We start from the raw sequence: 22344 nt of genomic DNA on the forward strand, positions 1-22344 counted from the left end.
AGTGTTGATTATTTGAGGTTCTTCCTCTGCCACATGGTTTTACTCCCTCTTTTATCTCCTGCCCCTTAAAAGCATGAAATATGCCAAGTTATAATTAAACACCGCTGCTGATAGATGTGGGGGAGCAAACAACTTTGCCCCTTCTCAGCTAGGCTGTTCAAGTGGGATGAAGTATAAAAAAAGCTGGAAAACAGTGGCTTCATAAGCTTGGAAAAACAGGCACTAAACATCAGATTAATACCTTGACCCAAATATCCTTCCCTGGGTAACAGATTTCAAAGCATATGTTGTCAGTGAATGGCAAAGCCAGAGATAATAAAACTTTCCATGAAACTAAAGCAGCTGAGATGGGCAGGGACAAAAAAAAAATTACTTGAAGTAAAGACTGAGTAATTGTTAAAACCAGTATAACAAACACGGAAAATATTCCAGTAATAGGAAAAAAACCAACATAATGGGAAATTAATAGGTGATTTACTACAAAAGTAATTACAGCTGACCAGTTTATGTTCCTGAAGGATTTCAGGAGAGCAATTTAATATTCCTGCCAATTTTGGAGTGCCTGTTTTCTTCCAGGGAGAGGCAAAAATGTGAAGTGTGCAAAGAGAAAGAATGAAGTAAAGAGAATTTCTGAAGGGCATTACTGTTTTATAACCATGAGTCAGTTTTTCATGTAGGACATAAAAATTGATGTCAAGTGGAGAATAATGAAATATTTCTTAAGCTGTTGGCTGGATCCTCTACCACTGCTAATTGATGCAGAGATTTTTCAGTAAAACTCTGGCAACTTGGGAAAGCTCAGGGTGCACTGTCTTCTATTGCTTCACATTGTCATTAGGAATCAGAGTGTAACAATGAGGATTCTGTATCTGTAATAAATATATACAGATAGGACATCCACAACACAGAGCTCGTGAAAACCTCAGAGAAGTGTCAATTCAAAGAAGTTTTAATTCAAACCAGATATTTAAAGTTTGTATCTTTATGGCAGTGTGATGTCATCTGTCTGAATAAATCTAGAGTTGCATCTCATTTAATAGGATTATATGGTCAGAGCAGAAGCAATTTGCTTGAACATTTCTTGGCTGAATGGTTTCAAAAGCATCTTTTGACACTAATTTGTTGAACGGATGATTGTGAACAACATAAAAACAAATTAAAAGTTTTAAGTGCTTGGGTTAGATTCTCAGCTAGTAAAAAGCAAAGGTGGTCCATTAATTCAGCAGAGCCTTGCTTATTTCTGTCTACTGAAGACCTGGCTCTTCATGCTTAATGTGACTATACATATGCTTGGGCATAGTTCTACTCAGCAGACAATTTGTTCTAGTATTCAGCATCCTTCAGCCCCACAGTGCCAACTGAAATGGGAACATTTGTCAGTTCCAGAAATTGCAGAATTAGTTCCTGTGTTCTTGCCATTAAAATAATTGGGGAAACCACTGGAGGTTCTGTTCTGCCAGACATGGGGATTTTGATAGACACGAATGTATGTGGCTTTTACATATATAAGTTGTATGGAGTAATTTACAGCAACAGGTAAGTATTATGCATTCATGTATACTCATTACACAGGGAAAAGTCACCAATCTTTAAAATTAAGCCCTGCCACTATCCAGCCTAATGTCTGCAGGTGCTCTCTACAAGCTTGGTCCTGTGTTTCTTCCAACCTAACACACACCCTTCGGTCTCCCAGTTTCCTGCACAGGGTCTTCTCCTCAGATTATGTAGATTTTAGGAAGAAATTCTCCCTTGTGAGGATGGTGAGACACTGGCACAGGTTGCCCAGAGAAGCTGTGGCAGCCCCGTCCCTGGAAGTGTTCAAGGCCAGGTTGGACAGGGCTTGGAGCAACCTGGGATAGTGGAAGTTGTCCTTGTCCATTACAGGGCGGGGTGGAATGGGATGGGCTTTAAGGTCTCTTCCAACCCCAACCATTCTGACACTTCATCCTTTTCACTAACTATCTGCTGTGTCCACATGATCTGCACAAACTGCTGCTTTTCCCAGCTCCCTACTCCTGTTTTGCTCCTCCCCATCTGCTCTCCTGCAGTATTACACTGGACAGCTGAGAGGAATTTGCAGGTTATTCACCTTTTGGCTCCATTCCCCTTTCCTGTGCACTAAGAGCAGGAAAAATTATGAAAAATTAACATAAAAATGGGAAAAGAGAAAAGATTCAGCTAGTGGAAAAAAAAAGATCTGCTTGCCCAAACCTGCTCTGTGATTTTAGTTCAACAGAGCAATATAGAGGGATGGTAATCAAAGCCTGTGCTTGCTTATCTCATGCTGGGGGTTCTTGAGTTTGTGTTTTGAGGTTTTTGGCTGGTTGGGAGTTTGTTTGCTTTCAAAGCACAACACAAACGCTGGCACCCTACCCCATATTCTGGTTTCCATTGCATGAGCACAATAGAGATGGAAACCAGTGGGTCATACGTGTGACCAACTCAGAGCCAAACTTCAAGTGAATTTAGAAAAAATATTGAGGGTTTTTTTTATTTAAAAATTATTAAAAAGGGTAATATTTGCACACCATTTAGGCATCCCAGGAACAAAACAGTTCTGCAGCCATTTCCATTTCAATTGAGAAGAAAATCAGTCTCCAAATATCACTGAGAGGTGGCTGCCAGCTGCAGTCAGGGAAGCATCTCCCCTCCATACTACAGCAATTAAAAGATCATGTAATTACTGCTGATCTCATGCCATAGAAGTCAAAGGAAAAATCATTCATTGACTGTAATGGGCTTTGGAGCAGGTTCAAAATTTCCCCAGCATACGTAATCCTGACACTTTGGAAACCAAAAGCCTCCCAGTTTGACTACACTCTTCCACAACTAAAAAAGGAAAAAAGTGTTCTCATGCTCAACAACAATCAAGGCTTTGTTCCCTTTGAAAGAAAAGTGTTGGCTTTAAACCTAAAGGATTCAAACCTTTTGTCCCAAAAGAAAGAAAAATTCTGAAAAGTCTAAACCAGGATTGCCCCTCCTTTCACCAAAAGCTCTTTTTTTAATCATCTTGGATGATCCATAAGCCTGGGATAATAAAAGCAGATACAGAGTAAGTCTGCTGATCTCCCACATTTGTGGATGTTTCTACGAGGTATTTTTTAGTTTTTCAGCTTTTTAAGAGAAAGCCAAAACTTCTACCAAGGGAACAGAACAAGGATAAACCCCCAACCCCCAATCTCTTCCAATCATCTCATTTCCTCAGGTAAAAACCATTATCTGCAAATATTATCATTTTTAGGGGGAAAAATGCTGGATCTTAAAGTCACCTCATACCATATCACAAAATTTATAAAAAATCCGTTTGTGTGCATAACATTCTGACCACCCTGATACTTTTTTCCTGACACCAAAGGATATCTGCTCCATGCACATTTTAATACTGAAGAGGCTTCTGAAGGAGCCTTTAGTTGAATTATTTTACAGGCACTATTGAGGAATAACTCCAGAGAGGAAGATACTTAAACATTGCAGAAAATCCCCAGGTAGCTCTGCAAATCCACAGGCTTTTGTGATCAAGAGGTATTTATTATGTTTGTTAGCATTTTCTTGACTTTTGAGGAGTTTGCAGTTCTTTGGCCAGACTTGATAATCCAAATATTGCCTTGCTGAGCATAAGCCAAATTTATCTACACATCTTAACTCCCTCCTCTGCCATCCCCTTCACTCCAGCCATGGATCTAAGCTCCTAACAGAGAAGTCCATTACATTGAATTCACTTCTGAAAAAAAAAATATGGTTTTACTCCTCAAAATAAAAGTTAAGTCCTACTCATCCTCTAAAAGCAATGAGAAATCAGTCTTACTTAGCCTGGAAATTTGGCTGATCTCCAAACTCAGTTATTGCTCTGAAGTTACATTCTCCAAGCACACACCATCTGTAAACTCAGTCCTGAGTTCAAATATTGCTGTCTCTAAGCTCTCATATGTGTTGGTTACTTTCACTGGGAAGAAAGCTTTGGAAATAGATCTGAAAAAAGACTAGAGGTACATCCATGGGGCTGGATTCAGTCTCCATGCCTATAATGAACTGCACAACAAATTACAGCCAGAGTGTGACTGAAATGTGTCCACATCCACAATCCCAAAAATCTTTTCTGCATCCCAAAGGAGCCTTGACCCACCTCAGAGCCCTACTCAGCTTGAGACTGAGGGAAGTACAATAGAACTGGATTTCTTCACGAAGAGTGGCAGAAGTTTGATCAAACATACACATGCACTGGACATCTAAACTAAACAGACTTCACCTTTAGCAATAGATGTATTTTTAATTAATTCAAGCCTCTCTGCTGCCTCAGCCTCACAGAAGAAAAAAACCCACAAAAACACAACCATCAAAAAAAAAAAAAAAAAAAAAAAAAAAAAAAAAAAAAAAAAAAAAAAAAAAAAGAGATTATTTGCCCAAATGACAAGTAAGTTACCCTTGGACCTGACCTTCTTTGCTTATGCAGTAAAACACTGGTAGTTACAACCCCTTCCCAACATATGGAATGCCTGAAGCAATTCAAGAAGCTGCTGGAAGGGAACAGGGAATGCATTAATCCATTGAACAGGAGAGTGCCACCTGCTTCACATTCTAGCAAGAGAGATGAGGAAAGCAACTGCCTCATCCAGAAAACATCTGCTGAACGAAATCAAAATTAATGATAACCAGAATGAGCTCTTTGATGGCCAATTCTCCCCCAGCTGCCAGGAGCCATCAAAGAGCCACTCCTGGCAAAAGCCAATCAGTTACTGGGGCAGCAGAGCTCCCAGGAGCTGAGCTCAGAGCACCAATGCACCTTTGGGTGGAGCTGGGCTGTGCTGGGGCATGGAAAGCCTTGGCTGCACATTTTTCTCCCTGAAATCCTACAGGTTTTGAGTTTAGCACAGATTGTTTTGGGCTGGAAAGAACCTTAAAATTCATCCAGTTCCAACCCCCTGCCATGCTTTCCACTATCCCAGGTTGCTCCAAGCCCCCTCCAACCTGGCCTTGGACACTTCCAGGGATGGGGCAGCCACAGCTTCTCAGGGCAACCTGTGCCAGGGCACCATTGCCCTCTCAGGGAGGAATCACTTCCTGACATCTAATCAAAATTATCTTCCTTCGGCATAAAGCCATTTAGATGCCCTGCCAGCACCCAAACCTTGACATGCACACCCAACACCATCATGCAATTCTGTGCTAAAAGAGCAGCTTTTCATTGGGGGAAAAAAAGAAAATCTACAGTTTGCAACACGAAGAACTGTCAGACAAGTGCCAGGCACAGACTGTTGGAAAACCCACAGCAGCACAACCTTTCAAGAGTGTGAACTCATGCTTGTTTCGAAAAGTTACTGCAAGAATACTCAACACCAACACACACACTGAAAGAAAACTGGTTTTCCTACCTTTTCTTCTTGTAACTTCAAGCCCTCTGGAGTCCTATAAGGAAAAAGAGAATTTTTTGTGGTGTTTTTTATTAAATACAAGAATTGTTTAAAGGCAGGATGAACAAACCCCCCTAAATACATTAGTCACTGACCCAGGCAAGCATCTATGAAACTCAATACAATAACTGAGGAGTAATTACAAGGACACATTTCAGTTTGTCCACAGATATTCAATGGATAAATATAACACCTAAAATGACTCATCACTGTGTGATAAATTACATTGTAAAACACAACATTTGTCTTGAAAATGGATTTTTTCCCCTCTATTGATGTTAAAAGGGAGCATTTAGGAGGTTATTACTACACCAAAGATTTGGGGTTGAGGACGAAGGAGGAACCATTACAAATATTTTAGCATAGACTCTTTCAAATATCTGAATCATTTCAAAGACACTGGACTACTCAAGCTGAAAGCTGAGGGCTCATTTCAATCCATGCACACCTACATAATTTCTTTGCAAATCATCACAACCATCTCTAATACAGAAACTTGTTTTAAAAAGGTATTGCATTCCCAGGCAACACTATCTGCTTATACTAATGGTGAGACTTCAGAGGAATAAATATTTAATTCCACACAGTAACATTATTTATGGGTTAATTACAAATATGTCCAAATTTCCATCGCTCGAGTTACTTCTTGCAGACAGTATTACAAACAGTGGAACTGTGAAGACCATCTGGAGTAGCTCTGCTGTGGAGAGAGGCTGAGAGAGGTGGGGTTGCTCAGCCTGGAGAAGAGAAGGCTCTGGGCACCACACACTGCAGTACTGTAGGTACCCATTTACTGCCTACAGAAATGCCCCATTCTGCCTCCTGCCCCCTCCCAGAACATACCAGGACAGGACAGAGCCACAGCTGAGGTCTCCTCCAGCCCAGGGGCCACCTCACACCCCCCACTTTGTCCTGGCCCAAACATGGTGACAGTTTATACTGTCCTTTGTCATCACTTGTGCAGGCAGCAGATGATGCCTCTCCTTCCATCACACCACCACAAGCTGTCTTCCTCAAAACAAAGCTTTCACCAAATTTGAGAAGGATCACAATAGCAGAAATGGTCTCCTTGGCACCCTTCAAGTCAGCTGAAGGGGGTAAACAAAAAAATGGGTATTTGCTTATAAAAATACTGTCATTATTCCCTGTAGGATACTCCCTCAGTGATCTTGAGCAATATGTAAAATGGCATTCAGGATTAGTAGAGACTTCAAAGCATTTATCCTCTTTATGCAGCAGAGCTCTGAGCTGTGCAGGCAGTTATACTCCAGGGACTGCTCTGAGCTTTTCAAAATATTAGTTTGAGAGGTGGGGCACAGGATAAAAAAACTCAGCTACAGCTGCTATCATTAGGCCTGTGTACATGCAATATATGCAAAAGAGAAGAATACTTTTAAGGTTCCCCAGAGTCCCTCACACTAACAAGCTGTTTGAATTCTCTGCAGTTCAAAAGCTTAGAAACACTAAAACTAATTACAACTATTATATTGATCAAAAGGAAATAGACTATCAAGACTCTATTAAGCAAACATGCAAGTATCATCTCACTTTTATAAAATGCCCTTTTGTTATTTCCATCTCTGCACAGACATCACGAAAGACAAGGGATGGTCTTCAAAGTTTCCCTTCTTTTACTCTGTTCCCCTTTTAATTGTAAGCTCTGATGAATATAAACTATCCCAAAAAACAGATGCAGAGTTCAGAGGAAAAGCTTGTTAGAACTGCAATGGGAGAACACGAGGTCAGGCTGCAAAGCCATCACTTCTCATTCCTGGGAAAACAGCAGCACTTGGTGTGTCCCCCATAACATCCCTTCCCTGGAGAAACCTCCAGTGACACTGAGAACGCTCAAGATTTCAGGAGGGTACACAAAAAGATGGAAAAATACCTGCTTAAAGTGCAACACAAAAAGGTAGCAGCTCCAGGTAGATTTCTCTTGAAGATGATACTGATCTCAAGTTAAAAAAAAAAAAAAAAAAATCACACAGAGGTTTTAACAGTGTTACCAGTAGAGAACCAAACTATTTTGATAAAAATGACACCGAAGTTCTTGAATGCACTGCCTGAGGAATACTTTTCTGCAGAAGCCATAAAGCAGATGGTTATAAATGAGACTTATTCCATGGGCACCATTTAATGACTGCAAATTCCTTTAACTAAAAACCTAATTTTATCAGAGCATAAATCACCTGCTTTGAAGGAAAAAAAAACTAGTTTGTATTTTCCATTCCTTCTAAAAAGCTTCTACATGTACTGCTTTAAATAGCATTTCATTACTGCAATACAACAGTTTTATTTGTCAAGGTTCACTTTTAACACCTATTTCCTACTTCTTAATGTTAGTCAATTGAGTACAGAACAAAAGATCCTTCTGTTCTGTATCTGAAGTGTCTAATCACTATGTGGAAATCAGTGTAGTGTAGTGTGTTTGCTTCAGGATTGTTTTCACCAATTGCTAAAGAAAAATTGCATCTCCAAAAGACCAAGCACACCAGGGTCATCAAGTATGATAAATATTTCTACCTCGATTAAGAGGGATGAAAATCCAAATCAAATAGAGTTCAGTACCTGCTGTCACACTGCTTCACTCTCCTGTAGCTGCAGTGTGTTGTACTAACACCTGTGTGAACCTGATGGAATTTAACAACTGTTTTGCACAAAGCCCTTTCCTGCTCTTACAAAAGGAATGCCAAGGCATAAGAGCCAGTTTATGTTATATCCCCTGATTAATGATGAATCGTGAGTCCATGGCTGAGCAGAGCTCAAGAGATAAATCAGATTTCATTCGGAACAAACACGGAGCACTGGGAACTTCATTGTGCAGAGTTAAAGCACAACAACACAGAGGGAATACACAACACAAAACAGTGCTTGACAGCCAGTGTGCCACAAACAGCTTTACCAGTGGTCATCAGCAATGGATGCAAGCAGGAAAACCACTTTCAGGCTGTTTTGTACAGAATCACAGAATAGCTTGGGTTGGGAGGAACAATAAAGCTCATCTTGTTCCAAACCCCCTGCCACAGGCAGGGACACCTTCCACTAGTTCCATTCAACCTGGCCTTGAACCCTCCTGGGATGAATTCAGTATTTAGAGATTTTCACACAGTCTGCATTTCCCATCCCTGTTTGTTTCTGGCCTCTGATCCCAGCAGGGAATGATGCTGAGCAGGGATCACCAAAGCAGATACCAAAGAGATCCCAACTACCCACAAGCACACTAACCCATTGGATATCATTGCAATGGTTTCAGTCTCTTGCCCTTTAATACTGATCTGGATTTAGTCAAAAGGCATCCCTTTTTATAACCAAAATTTAATATAGGGGAGTTTGCTAAAAACCCTCAAAGCTTAAAAAAAATCAAGAACAAAAATACCCCCACAACCAGCAGCAAAAAAACCCACAATAAAACAATTAATGCAGCAGATGAAGAGATGCAGAAGAACAGGTAACATTCCAGATCCACAAGTTCCCTGAATTGCTGGCCTTACCAGATCCTTTGTGAGAGACACAGCAGTGCAAGCAGATAAATCAAACCCAGTCTCTGCAGCTGGGCTCATGCTGGATCTCACAATAAATCAGATGTTACTGCTGCACACTCCAGGTCTCCAGGGACCAGGTCTCAGGATCAGCCTAACTGTTGTACAATTTCTAAATATACAGTCCTAACTCATTTAGCAAATTAATAAAGAAGTGACTGTTCCTATTAATAGATTTCCAGGCCGTGTATTTTTTTTTCTTCCCTTCAGAGCCTTCTCCTTCTTATCTCCAGTGAGGAGTCACACAAAGAAGATGGGTTAAATGAGATATTAGGAAGAAATCCCTCCCTGTGAGGGTGGTGAGGCCCTGGCACAGGTTTTCCAGAGACCTGTGGCTGCCCCATCCCTGGAAGTGTCCAAGGCCAGGCTGGACGGGGCTTGGAACAACCTGGGATAGTGGAAGGTGTCCCTGACCATGGCGGGGGGGAGGAATTAGACAAGTTTTGACCCAAACCATTCTATGAAATGACACTGAGCACAGGGCTGGTGTGACACTCTGCATGGGGACTGGAGCATCAGCACAGTATATGACTAATACACAGCTTAGTTTGACAATCAAGATTTTCTGTTTACAGTCATGAATATAAAATATTTTTAAAAACTCATGTTAATCAGGCAGAGAACATCCACTTTTTCTTTTTTTTTCAAGTCAGGCATGAGAAAAACAAATAAATCACATGCTACTGTTTGGAGAAAGCTTGTTGTCAGTACAGATACCAGCAACTCACATTTGTACTGTCTGGTATGAACACTGAGAGGAACTCTGATGTCTCACACAGCATCATCTGCTCATCCATACGGCAGCTAATTGAGATAATTGCTGCATCTCTGATTTCGCTCACTACTATTTCTGGACTCCAGGATGAGAAACCTGGGTATAGCTCCATAAATTTCCACATTGTGATGGGGAAGTGCATGGGACAGCTGTTTTCAGAAATCCCAAATTTGTGGATGTACCCTTGCTAATCTAAAAAACTGAGAATTCCCCTGTGGTCAAAAGTAATTCAAGTAGAACTGTCTTCCTTTAAAAACTAATGATATAACCTTTGTTTCAAAGGAGAATATGCCACATTTGAGAAAAAATCTTGCTCAGCATTTAGTCTTTTAAGGCTGAGTGGCTTCTGAACAGAGTATCAGAAAGTTTAACCCTCTGCCACATCATAACCAAGTGAAGATTGCCATGAATCCTTTTATTTTTGCAACATGATTTACTCTGGTCTTATTCTCTTCTTCAGAATCATATCACCATTTCCCTATCTCAGTATGATTTTTCACAGTTGCTCAACTGTGACATGAGAAAAACTACTGAAATTTGATTCCTGCAGTCAGTGTGTGCCACAGCTCAGCACAGACCTTGGCACCACAAGCCCACATCCCTCTGCTCCCCAGGGACAGCATCCTCCAAACACCCCAAATTCAATGTCATGAACACACCACAAACTGCTCCCATGCAGCAGCAGGGGTCTGTTCTCTTGGCTGGAAGGTGACAGCCCCCAGGGAACTGGGCAGTGCAGGACCACCACCAGGTATCACACACTGCATCCTACCAGGAGTTTAAAAAAACATAAAGGAAGCAGGATTTTTGTTCTGTAAGGGACTGCAAACAAGTGGGTTTTATCTTCAAATTGTGCTTTAGATGGATCTTGACAATCCCTGACGCTCACTATTGTGCCATAACCACTTATGTAAACCAAAATTCTTGTAATTTTCTGCTGTTATTCAAGTGTACAGTACCTGCCTTGTTCCAATTTTCATATTTTCTAGTACTTCAAGCACAAGAGCATGCAGTAAGATACAGCATTTATTAAGCCCTCTGAGTATGCAGAATAAAGTGGAGGGGGAGGTTGGGGATGCAGAGCAAGGACCTCAGCATGCCTAATATAAATATTATCAAAACATTCCACAGCACCTTGAGCTGCAGATGCTCTGGTAACCAGCACTGAGAGCAAAAGCTTCTCATCTCCACAGGGATAATATACCTGTTAAGATTTAGGATGTGCTACAAAAAAGCAATTACTGCTTGTTAGAGATACCACATAAATGCAGGTAACAAGGAGTGAATTATCACTGCATACCAAAGTGATACAAAAATAAACTTAAGTCTTGTCTCCCTGTACTTTCATTAATGCTTGAAATAGGAGCAGGCTGTAGCATAATATAGATTTAAATTCAAATCTGATTCTTTTCTTCCTTTCTCCAAACTGAAAAGCAGGAAGAACACTCACAATACATTACTACTATTAACAGTTAAAATAAATACCAGGATACTAGATTTTCAATTGTATATAAAATTTGTACACTGTGCCTGTTTTATTCCAAGCTCATCCTCTGAAATTGTGTCTCTATTTGAATTAGAAGCAAAAAGCTTTTATCAAAAGCCTTTGCAATTTTTCACCTTCCTTCCAAAAACAATCCTTTCCTAGTCTGTTAGATTAGGAAACATGATTTTGCTGGGGAAGGAGCTCAAAATCATCCCTATGAATCCATTTCTGCCCAGAATAACCTATTGTGGTCTTCAGGTGCAGCAGTAAGTGATGCAACATTTAAGAATCTGAATATAACTAGAAATTTCAGCAATAATTGATACTCTTAGACAAGCACAGCTGAGGGTTGTGAGTGGACTCCAGAGAAAGGCTTTATTCTGGGCAGGAGGGCATTGAAGGGCTGGTCTGATCCAGCTGTTTGCCATACATTTATTCTTGGAGATTTTAAGCAGTTCACATGCCACAGAATCATAGAACCACAGAATGGTTTGAATTCAAAGGGACCTTAAAGATCATTCAATTCCAACCTCCTGCCATGGGCAGGAGCATCTTCCACTAGACCAGGTTGCACAGAGCCTCATCCAACCTGGCCTTGAACACTTCCAGGGATGGGGAATCTACACTCTCCTTCAAGTAATAATTAATGAACAGAAACAATGGATAGCCAACAGAGCCAATACCTGCCAAATGCCAGCAAGAAGGAAGTTATGGTGCCTTGAAAAATGAACAGATGGAGCATCCATCACCTGTGAGCTGTGTGCAGAGAAGCTTCCCCAGGGACACAGCTCTTCTCCCTGCAGGAGTGTGGGGGGCTGTGCACAGGCTCCTGAGACTTCTTAATAGGAAGATGGGTGGCAAAAAAAAAAGCACAGCATGAAAGGCAAATTAAAGCAATTAAGTATTTCTAGAAACCCACAGAGCAGTTATGGTTCTGTAGCCCTGAGCAGACCACAGAATGCCTGCCAGCCTTTACTGTCACTGCTCAGGAGCTTGGTGACATCCAAATACTTAACAGCGCAGCACAAAACAACTCTCCATGTACCACAACACAGGATTATTCTCCACTTTCACACTCTCAAGCTACGACAATGTTATTCAAACTACCTACCAGCAGTGCCCCAGAAAACATAACACAGAATTTAAGTTTCCAAAATGCAGCCCTGTGATGACTTGTGTTAGAGGAGCTCTGCTCCTGGAAGAGCTGATGAAGACTTGCAGCACTGCTCTGCTCATTTTAGGCTCAGAAAAGGAGATGCAAAGTCTGCCTCAAGAACCATGGCAGAACCAGCCTGGCTTCAGCATGCACAGGAAATCAGCCTCTCACAGGGAAAGCAGGGAATGGGAGAACCTGGCTGTCAAATTTCAGTATTTAATAACATGCTTTGCAAAATACCCCAGGAGGTTTAAAAAAAATCAGCCTGAGCTACTAATGTGGATTACCTAGTAGAGACTGAGCAGACTAGCACCACTGGCTTTTCCATCAGAACCTCCTGGCCAAGTTCTCCTCCAAACCCAAACTCCAGGGTTATTTCAGATCCAGATTGTCTCTTTTCTGCTCATACTGGAAACTCCCTTCACTATCACTGGCAATGACTCAAAGCTACAGTTTCAGAGAATTCCTTTCTAGAAGGAAGAGGTGACCCCAGATCACATCACCTGGTGTATCATGGACCACCCAAAGCCCTTCTGAGCCAGCCCAGAGCTGCTACAAATTGTAATCACCTCTAGAACATCCAGCTTGAACACACACTCTGGCTTGCTGAAGGCAAAGACAAAAACTTGCCCAAAAACAACACCCCAGGACAGTAAGCTCTATATAGCTGATATTTTGGCATATATTCCACTGAATAGTATTTAGTCTCATGATGATTCCACCCTGAGAAGCTTCACCCAAGTCCAGAAGCAATGCCCAGAAACTCCAAGAGCTCTCCAGCAACCCCTGGAACCAGCCTATGAGAAGTTTCACACAACACAGCAGTAGCCTCCAAAATTAATACAAACCAGGAACGTTGCAGCTTTCCAGTCAAACACTAATGCTGTCTTTTTTTTTTTTTTTTTTAATTAGATTTTGTATTTTAGCTCTTTAATTGAAACTGGAATTTCATACTGCATATACATATCTATTAACTATTCTAATCAGGACTAAAAATATTCCAGAAAACAAACCTCTTCTCAGGAACACCCCATAAACTTGAGGGGTGAAAGGCTGTGCATCAAGAAAAAAACACACACCATTGTTATACTAGAGGGTTGATTTCTGATCAGAAAGCCTTGAAATCTTACTTTCTTTAATAAATTCAAGGCACAGCTGCAATAATTCTACTACATACCATGAAAAAATTGATTTAGCAATCTGAACATAAATTAAGCAATGTTTTAATTCAGTAAACTTGTTCCTACGTAGATCAGAAGAAGTATTAGTGAAGGTCCGTGACCCATACCCACATCTTTGCTTTGATGAGGTTCACAGGAATTTTCCATCAGAGCACATTTCAAAATTACTTGACCTGTAAATTAACATTTTACTCGTTTTTTAAAGGTTTTTAGTGACTTGCTTGGAGCATTTCTAGTTGTGATTCGATATTTTTTAAATGCATGTTAATGGATCTATGTGTTAATCAAACCATAAAATTTGGAACCTAACAAACTTCTCACGGATAAGGAGCTCCAAACTGAACAATGCCCTGTAACGCTAGAAATGGATTTCAGGTGACTTTTATTATTAGAAAGGTATTATGGATAAACTATTTTCTGCAAGACAAAGTAACTACTGTTTACTCTCAAATGGTGATTATCTCAATTTCACTGACCTCCCTGAATGCTGTGCTCAGAGCTTTCAGATTAACTTTGGTGTTTGGTGCCACACTGTAGAAACACTATTTCTTGTGGAAACAAGCTTTCTGTACAGATATTCTTTTCAAAAATCTGAATTATAACTTACACTTCTTGAGTCTATTTTAACTGCATTCTTTGCGCATTCATAATTTTAATATTCACACTTGTTAAATTCCCTGCAAACCTGAGCAAATACATTTTTAGCTGAGATCCTTCCACCTTAAGCAAGATCAAGTAATTGGTAAAATAACATTATCGTCTTTAGAGAAAGATCAAATGAATTAGTGTCTTTCAAGTAATATAATAATTCTATGATTTATGTTAAAGTAAATTGAGTAACAAATTTAATTCCTCCCAGCAACTTTCTTTAAAAAATGAAAACTAATTGGCATTAGTGAAGAATGAGACCTTTTTAAGTGCACAAGCATGCAAAATATTTAATAACTTTTAATAAAACAGCAAATTTGATCAGAGATTCTGCAAGAACAAGTTTAACAAAGTGCTAGTGTACTACCTGAGCCTACTTGGCAGCAAAATAACAGTGGAGGTGTGGGAGGGAGCTGTTTTTCTTCACTTTTATAGAACAGAGGTTGGATGCCTCAAGGACAAAGTACACCTGAAATAGACCTCAGAACTGTAGCACATCCAACACCACTGAAATTACTTTTGAGCCCTTCTAAGCAGCAAAAAGCACTTTTTTAATTGGCTTAAACTGTAATGCAGATAACTGGGTATTTGTAGACAGAATGTGACTGGGAGAAATGGGATCCTCCAACTACAACCAAATCCCGAGGCTTAAATAGATCCAATTGCAACATGAATCCATCAAGGGCTTATCATTAGCCTGGCACTGACTGATGTGTCTGCCAGCACATAAGTGTTCAAGGCAATGGCAGCTAAAAAATATCCAAGTGTCCTTTCCCTGTCCTCCTGTACCATCTCCCACTTTTCAGACATTTGAGCAACCATTTAGTGAAAATATAGGAACTAATTAGATAACTAAAATTGCTTCAGTGTTCATTTTATCATTTACAGCTCAACAAAGCCAAAGTTCTAGATTTCTGTGGCTTTATTCATGTGTCTCAGCCTCAGACTTGTGATAATCTGAGTCTACATCTGTGCCAAAAGCAGTGCTGAGCTCTGGTTCAGAAATCCAGCATCCTGCTGGACAGCCTGCTCTGGCACTGCTGGGACAGGGACTGCTCCATCCACAGCTCTGTGACAGCAGCCAACACTGTCACCCTCAGCACTGGAAACAGGCTCAGCTGCTCCTCCACTCCCAGAGCCCAGGGCTGAGCACTGAGGAGGCACTGCTGTCCTGGCCCATCCAGATGGGCACTGGGGTGGGAGGAGATCACTGCTCACTGCAGTCACTGTTCCCTGCTCCCTTTTCCATTCCTCTGTGCTTCACAAAGATGTCACATCAGTAAGTCTGGAGGGAAACACTTTGGGCAGTAATTTTGCTGATTCTCTCAGAACCACCTATGGCTCAGTTTTCCTTCAAAAGAGCTTTTTTTAGGTTTCACCTAAATTTCCACTGACCCAAGTGAAGAGACAGGACAGTCTGCTTGTTAAATTTAGCTTCACTGGTGTCAGCAGCCTCAGGACACAGCACACTGTAAAGTCTTTGCGGCAAAGACAGAATCTCCACAACAGCCAGATGCACAATTTCACTTCCATATAATGTAAATACACCAAATAAGTTGTAAGAGTTTCTGTTTCACTGTTTTTCACTGACCTCCTCGGGAGGTGCTTAATACAAATGGATAAGCCCACACTTGTTTTCTGTTTGCAGTATGGAGAGCCTGAACACAGCCCAAGAACAGAACCCCAAGAGCTGAGGCTGCAGCAGCAGCTGGTGTACAGTACCTCTTGATGCAACCTCCCAGCATCTGAGTACAGGCTTCTGCTCTGGTCCACATCCATCCATCCCCTGGTGACCAGTGGGAAAACCCCCAGCAATACAAGAGAGCACCAAAAGCTCCTTGATGTCATCATTTCAAGTCTGTTAAAAAAAAAATAAACAAAAGAGAACAGTTATAGAACATTCATCTTACAACAAAAAGTAGCTCAGGTTTGATAATACAGAGGCTGACAGTGTCCATCAGAGCCTCAGTGCCTACAGAGCTCTACAGTCTGCAGTGTATTGGCAATGAATTCCCATATTGCAGTAATTTTATACCAAAACTATCTTCCTCAGGACATGCTGTTCCCAGCCTGTTGCTACACAGCACCTGCAGAATCAAAGTCCTGGGATTTCTGTAACTACTGTGGCCAAAAGCAAACCACATCAAAACATGGTTTTGTGGTACTGCAGAAACCAAAGGGTGAATTTTATCCCTTCTCCAGAGCTCCCAGCAGCACAGGGTCACTCACAGTCAGGGACTCACACCTGTACCCTCAGCAGATTTTCAAGAAAATGCCAGAAACACACCTTTGCTTCTCTGACCACTGGAGGCTCCCAGCAATGTGACAGAAAATATGATTATTCCTCTTTGACTCCGAGGAGGACATTGCCTTGAGCAGATACAGCCACTGCCAACCCCCTTGGCTATGATCAGGTGTGTAGGGTGAGCCAGGGCTGACAGCAGTACACAGGGACAGTCACTGTCCTCCCAATGAGGACAGCTGCCCAGATGGTCACCAAACACACCCAAACTTGAAAGACACCAAACAAATCCTGTGCTGAAGAAGGCTGACATGTTTCTCCAATCATAACAAAGGTGAGTCCTACCTGAGGCTCTGATTTCTGCACTCATATTCTTCTGTCCCAAACAGAGATATTTCCAATCCCTCCCACACTCACTCCACTCAAGAGCAGCACCATTTCCCTGGCAAAAGCCTTACCACAGCCCCACATCATCTGTGGGGAACTGCAGGGATTTCCACTACATCTGCATGCACTTTGAGCAGTGGTTTTTGTCTTGTGCACTTTTTAATGAACTTGGAAAGAACACCAGTGCAGTTACTCACAGTGATGTCAGATGGAATTCCTGTGTTTCACACAACACAGCCCTGCACTGGTGCCCTGGAAGCTGAACCAGGAGCTGTGCTTCCTCTGGGCTTACAATAACAAAAGACTGTGTCATTACTTTCCACAATTAAAATACCAAACGATATTCAGGCCTGGGACCGTTTCTGAGATGGCTGAGGAAGGCTAAAATGGACCTGCTAATGAAGCATAATGACCCTTAATGAAGTGATGGCATTTCTGTAGGAAGAGGGACTGGCTGCTGCCTGGCTTGAGCCATACACATCAACAGGGAGGGTTACCTGCTAATGGCAAAACTCAGCCAAGCTGAATTAACTCACCATGACATACCTTGTCTTGACAAGACTCATTTTACAGTGTTTTCATGCCATGGATTTGCTACAGGGTATATCCAAGCCTTGGTGCATCACTCCTAATTTTGGAGCCATAACCATTTACACCAGCAGTGACAGTCTCAGCTATTTCATTTTCCCAAAGACACCCCATCACTAGACTGAGCATAGCACACAGCACCCACAGAGCTCAAGCAATGCCTTTTCTTGGCACTAATGTAAACACACTGAATGGAGAGCATTCAGGATGAAATCAAAATTTATTAGGCTTTCTAAATTCCAATTATGAACCTCAGATGTAATGTTACTGGGGCTACAAATAAACGTTTAATAAACCAAAGTCACTATATCAATAAGAGACAATTACATTGTTACTTTATGAATTGCTCTTGCACAGCAACATTATTTCTCACAGGGTTTTGGTTTTGTTTTTTTTTTTTTTTTTTTTTCTTTAATAGAGGTATTTTTTGTGCTCAATTGATGTCATCACAGCAAATAACATCACAGTTCTTGAGACCTCTGAATCATATCCTGCTTAAAATTATAATCCTGGAGCAAAACAGGGAAATCACAAGTTTAATGTATATTTAGTAAATGATGGATAGAAAGCATGAAAGTAGTTGGATTAGGATCTGTAACACTGAGGAAACTGAAAGGGCAGACTCTACCTGGTAGAAACTCTGATTGCTTTATAAATAGAATTTCTAGAACATCTTTAGTCAGTTTAGAAATCACTTATTTGTATTTCATGCTGACAGCACACTAATTGCTCTCAGTCACAGTAAGAGGAGGACACATTAATACACATTATATATCTTAATAGCCTCAACCGAGCAAAAAATACCTACCATAAATATCACCTGAGAGCTTTCTCTGGAGTCACACAGCATTTTCATGTCACTTGCATCCTAAACCACGGCTCAGCACCACCTTACCCTGAGCTAAAGGGAAGGCTCCTTGCAGAACCCAGTCTGCAGCTACACCATAAAATACAGCTACCAGGCTGCAGGTTGTAAGTTTCCTGAAGTCAACAGAAAAACTCAAATTGATTGAATAGATCCAGACCCCCACTGTAAGCTTAGACAAGTTTTACTCTCCATTTCCTTTCCTCACTCGAGGGAGGGACAGATTTGCTGGATTTGAGCTGGTACGGACATCGCTGTCTAGACAAATCAAAGCTTGCATGTGCATAAAACAAGCAGCTGCACTCCAAAGAAAGAATAAATATTAGCCCTTGTGATAAAGAATATACTATGCAAGGCTAAAAAGTTTACCTGAAGGTTGTGGTTTCCTCCTCTGAGTTGGAGCAGCCTTGCAGCTCTCCTCGCAGCCGGCACTGCTCTAGCAAGAATCACTCCACAAGTGCAGCAGCACCAGGCTGTGCACTGTTATCTGGAGCAGCTCAAACACGATGGCAACAGCAAAACACCCACCCAAAGCCAGAGGGATCTGGGCAGGCACCAACACTCAGGGAGAGCCTCCAATTTAAAGCAAACGGGTGCACTGTCTTCAATAGAAGAACAGCAAGCAGATGCAAGGCAAAGACAAGGACAGGTTTTAGGGTACAGCTACTCAAGCAAAAAGGGTCACCTTGAAAAACAACAGGGACTGAGCATCTTGACTGTTTGAGTGGAGAACAGCACAAACTGTTTAAAGCATTTCTGTGACATGCAACAACCAGATCCTGCACTGATGTCACAACTTTTTCCTCCTCAACAAAAAAAGCTTTAAGGATTCAATTATGGTGACTGCAATGGAGATGAAAGAATTTGCCAAAAGCAGTTATTGGGTTTTTTTCAGGGCTATCTAAATTGCAGATTATTTGAGAAATTACTAGTTTCAATAGCTTTCAATAATTTCCAGCAAGCTTCACATCAGAAAGTGGCTGAACTTAACGACCTGAAGTTCTGACTGTTGCTATAGCAAAAAAAGAAAGCATTTGGACATAACTATTATTTCTATTCAAACTGACACTATTAAAACCAGATAAGAATCTGGTCCTTAGTTCCTGCCATCAACCTTCCCAATTGCTCCACAGCAAAATAATTTTGACTTCCATAATTTCTTCTAAAGTGCTACAAAATTAAGTAGAAAAGCCAGTTGTTTTGGAAAGACATAATGAAATAGAAGAATTATTTCAGTCAGCTGTCTGCAGTAAAGTACTTAAAGTTTGGGTGCATTAAGAACTCATTGGAATCAGCTTTGATGTTTAAGTACAAACCGGACTTTTCATTTGAGCAAAAGCTACTTATTAATGTTTAATTAGATTAAATTTTATTTATTAAATTAGATTAGATTTCATTTCATTGGTATTCCCCAAGACACTTCAACGCTCCAGAATAAATCTGGGGGAAGCATCAATCCAGCAGGGATTCAGGACTACCAAGAAACTCCTGAACCTCGCAGCGATTCCATCTCCGTTTCCAAAGCCGCCCACAGGACACGTTTCCAAACAGCTTTGCTGAGGTGACACACGGGGAAGCCCCATGCCCTGACCCTCCGCTGGGGAGCCGAGTATGGGCAGCGTGTCAGGGGACTGGGGAGGGCAGCGAGGATGGCACGGCCGGGCCCGGACAGCTCCCGGTGCGGCGCCAGCCCCGGGTCAGCACCTGCAGCCCCGGACAGCTCCCGACACGGCCCCAGTCCCGGTTTGGCACGGCCCCGGCCCCGGTTTGGCACGGCTGGTCCCAGTTTGGCACTCCAGCCCCGTTCCGCTCCCGGCACGGCCCCAGCCCCGGTTTGGCACGGCCCCAGCCCCGGTTTGGCACGGCCCCAGCCCCGGTTTGGCACGGCCCCAGTCCCGGTTTGGCACTCCAGCCCCGTTCCGCTCCCGGCACGGCCCCGGCCCATCTCGGGCCCCGACGGGCGCAGCGCGGCCCGGCCCACGGCGCCACCCAGCGGCCAATCCTGGAAGCGCCGGCCCCACGCGCGACCGCGGCGGGACCCGCACCCGATTCCGCGCCCGGCCCCGACGGGCCCCGCGGGACGAGCAGCACTGCGGCATCGCTCCCGACCGCGCCCCGGGGCCGGCAGCCGCGCCCGCCCCATCCCACCCCACGGGCGGCACGTCCACGCTGCGAGACGCGCGGTAAAGAAGAGGAGGTTCCCCGCTGGCGGCCCGTCCCGCCCCGCCCCGCCCCGCGGCGGGCACACACACACACACACACACACACACACACACACACACACACACACACACACCTGTTACCTGGCCCGGCCCGCAGTGAGCGCTCGGCGGCGGCACCGGGAGACTGCCCGGCCCCCGGCGCGCCCGCGGAGCGGACAGCGGAGAGAAGCGGGCAGGGATGGGGATGGGGATGCAGATGGGGCAGCGCGGGGCGCAGCGGAACCCCAGGGCGCTCCCGTTGGCGGCACTCACCTGCGGAGGAGCCGGGGCGGTCGGGGCGGAGCGCGGCGGGGCCGGTGCGGGCTGTGCGCGGCGCGGGCCGGGCCGGCCCTATTTCTGCTCTCCGGGCCGGAGCCGCCTGACGTCAGCGCCGCATTTGCATGTTCCGCCCAATCCCGGTACCTGTGCGGGCGGCGGGACCGCCCCGGGGCTGGGGGGGGCAGCGGGGACCGTGCCGGAGCATCCCGGGGCCGTGCCAGGAGCATCCCGGGGCCGTGCCGGAGCATCCCGGGGCCGTGCCAGGAGCATCCCGGGGCCGTGCCAGGAGCATCCCGGGGCCGTGCCAGGAGCATCCCGGGGCCGTGCCCGGAGCATCCCGGGGCCGTGCCGGAGCATCCCGGGGCCGTGCCAGGAGCATCCCGGGGCCGTGCCAGGAGCATCCCGGGGCCGTGCCCGGAGCATCCCGGGGCCGTGCCAGGAGCATCCCGGGGCCGTGCCCGGAGCATCCCGGGGCCGTGCCAGGAGCATCCCGGGGCCGTGCCAGGAGCATCCCGGGGCCGTGCCCGGAGCATCCCGGGGCCGTGCCGGAGCATCCCGGGGCCGTGCCAGGAGCCCGCTGCCGTCGCGGGGTCAGGAACAGGGGGGATGCTCCTGGGGCCGGTGGCACCTCGGGGTGCGGCCGCCGAGCCCCTCGTTGTGGCCGCCCCCGGTGGCGCCGTGCTCGGGGGAGCTGCTGCGGGGCCAGGCGCTCCCGGGCTGAGCGGGGCTGCGGTACCGGACCCCGGCCCCTCCCGTGTGGCCGCCACACCGGGGACATCGCGGGACAGCGGGTTGTCCGCGGGGGGACCCGCCACAGCAGGCGCTGGGCTCTGCTGGGGGTGTGCCTGCTATCCCCACCTAACCATGTTTATAAAGAGAGGCAAACGTTAAAATTCATTCACTCTCCTCTTCCCCCTTCATCTCGTTTCAAAAAAACACCCCCAACTAAACAACAACAAAAACAATATAAATATAATAATTTCTTATCTACTTTTTAGCAGGGATGGTTGCAGGGGCAGGAGCCATGGCAGGACCACTGAACAGAGTATGGGGGGTATTTGTTCCAAAGGCTACAAGGAGGTTTAGGCAAAGGTGGTGAAACACTCAGAATTAGCTGCAGGAGAGGAGCAGTCTAAAAGACCTGCTAAAACATGACAAATTTTGTGTTTCTTCCTGTAAAAATCTTACAGCTGGACCCTGTAGATGTAGATTGGATTTGCCATTGGTTTCAGCAGGAAAAGGACAGGACCCCCTAGTTCTGATGGTTAAAGAGACATGGGCTACTTTGGGAAACTGGGGCTGAGTCCAGGAGAAAATGTGCTTAGTAAAAAATCATTCTACAAAATTAGAGCATGAGGTTGCAGAAGAGACGAAATTTGGGGGATTTTGTTTTTTATTTTCTATTTTCTTTGCAGTGATCAGACTGGTTGGTTCTCCAGAACCTTTGTTTCTGGCCTGTTAAATCCAATACCACTAAAATATTTTCAGTGTTTGCAAATAAATGGAGCTTGTTCTCCCAAACCACACACAAAGCCTCTTAGGATTTTGTTATTTTGTGGTTTCCTTCTTTAGAAAGATATGAAATTGCA

General features: G+C 43.9%; 1 protein-coding gene across 2 annotated transcripts in view; it reads right to left on the minus strand.

Annotated features, from left to right (window-relative positions):
- Positions 1-20788, minus strand: part of FSTL4 (follistatin like 4) — a 209761-nt gene extending 188973 nt beyond the window's left edge. Inside the window, exons 1-3 of one of the 2 annotated variants that reach the window (XM_083871698.1) lie at positions 20750-20788; positions 15916-16051; positions 5370-5403 (exon numbers count right to left, since the gene is read on the minus strand). In XM_083871698.1, coding sequence (XP_083727824.1) covers positions 5370-5403; positions 15916-16044 — 163 coding nt within the window. In that variant the 5' untranslated portion in view covers positions 16045-16051; positions 20750-20788. Of the gene's footprint in view, positions 1-5369; positions 5404-15915; positions 16229-20749 lie in introns of those variants that run through there. The other variant, XM_083871699.1, reaches the window with a different exon arrangement.
- Between the last annotated feature and the right edge of the window lie 1556 nt (positions 20789-22344).

This window comes from Zosterops lateralis, assembly GCF_965231275.1.
Source record: "Zosterops lateralis genome assembly, chromosome: 14".
Classification (NCBI taxonomy): Eukaryota; Metazoa; Chordata; class Aves; order Passeriformes; family Zosteropidae; genus Zosterops; species Zosterops lateralis.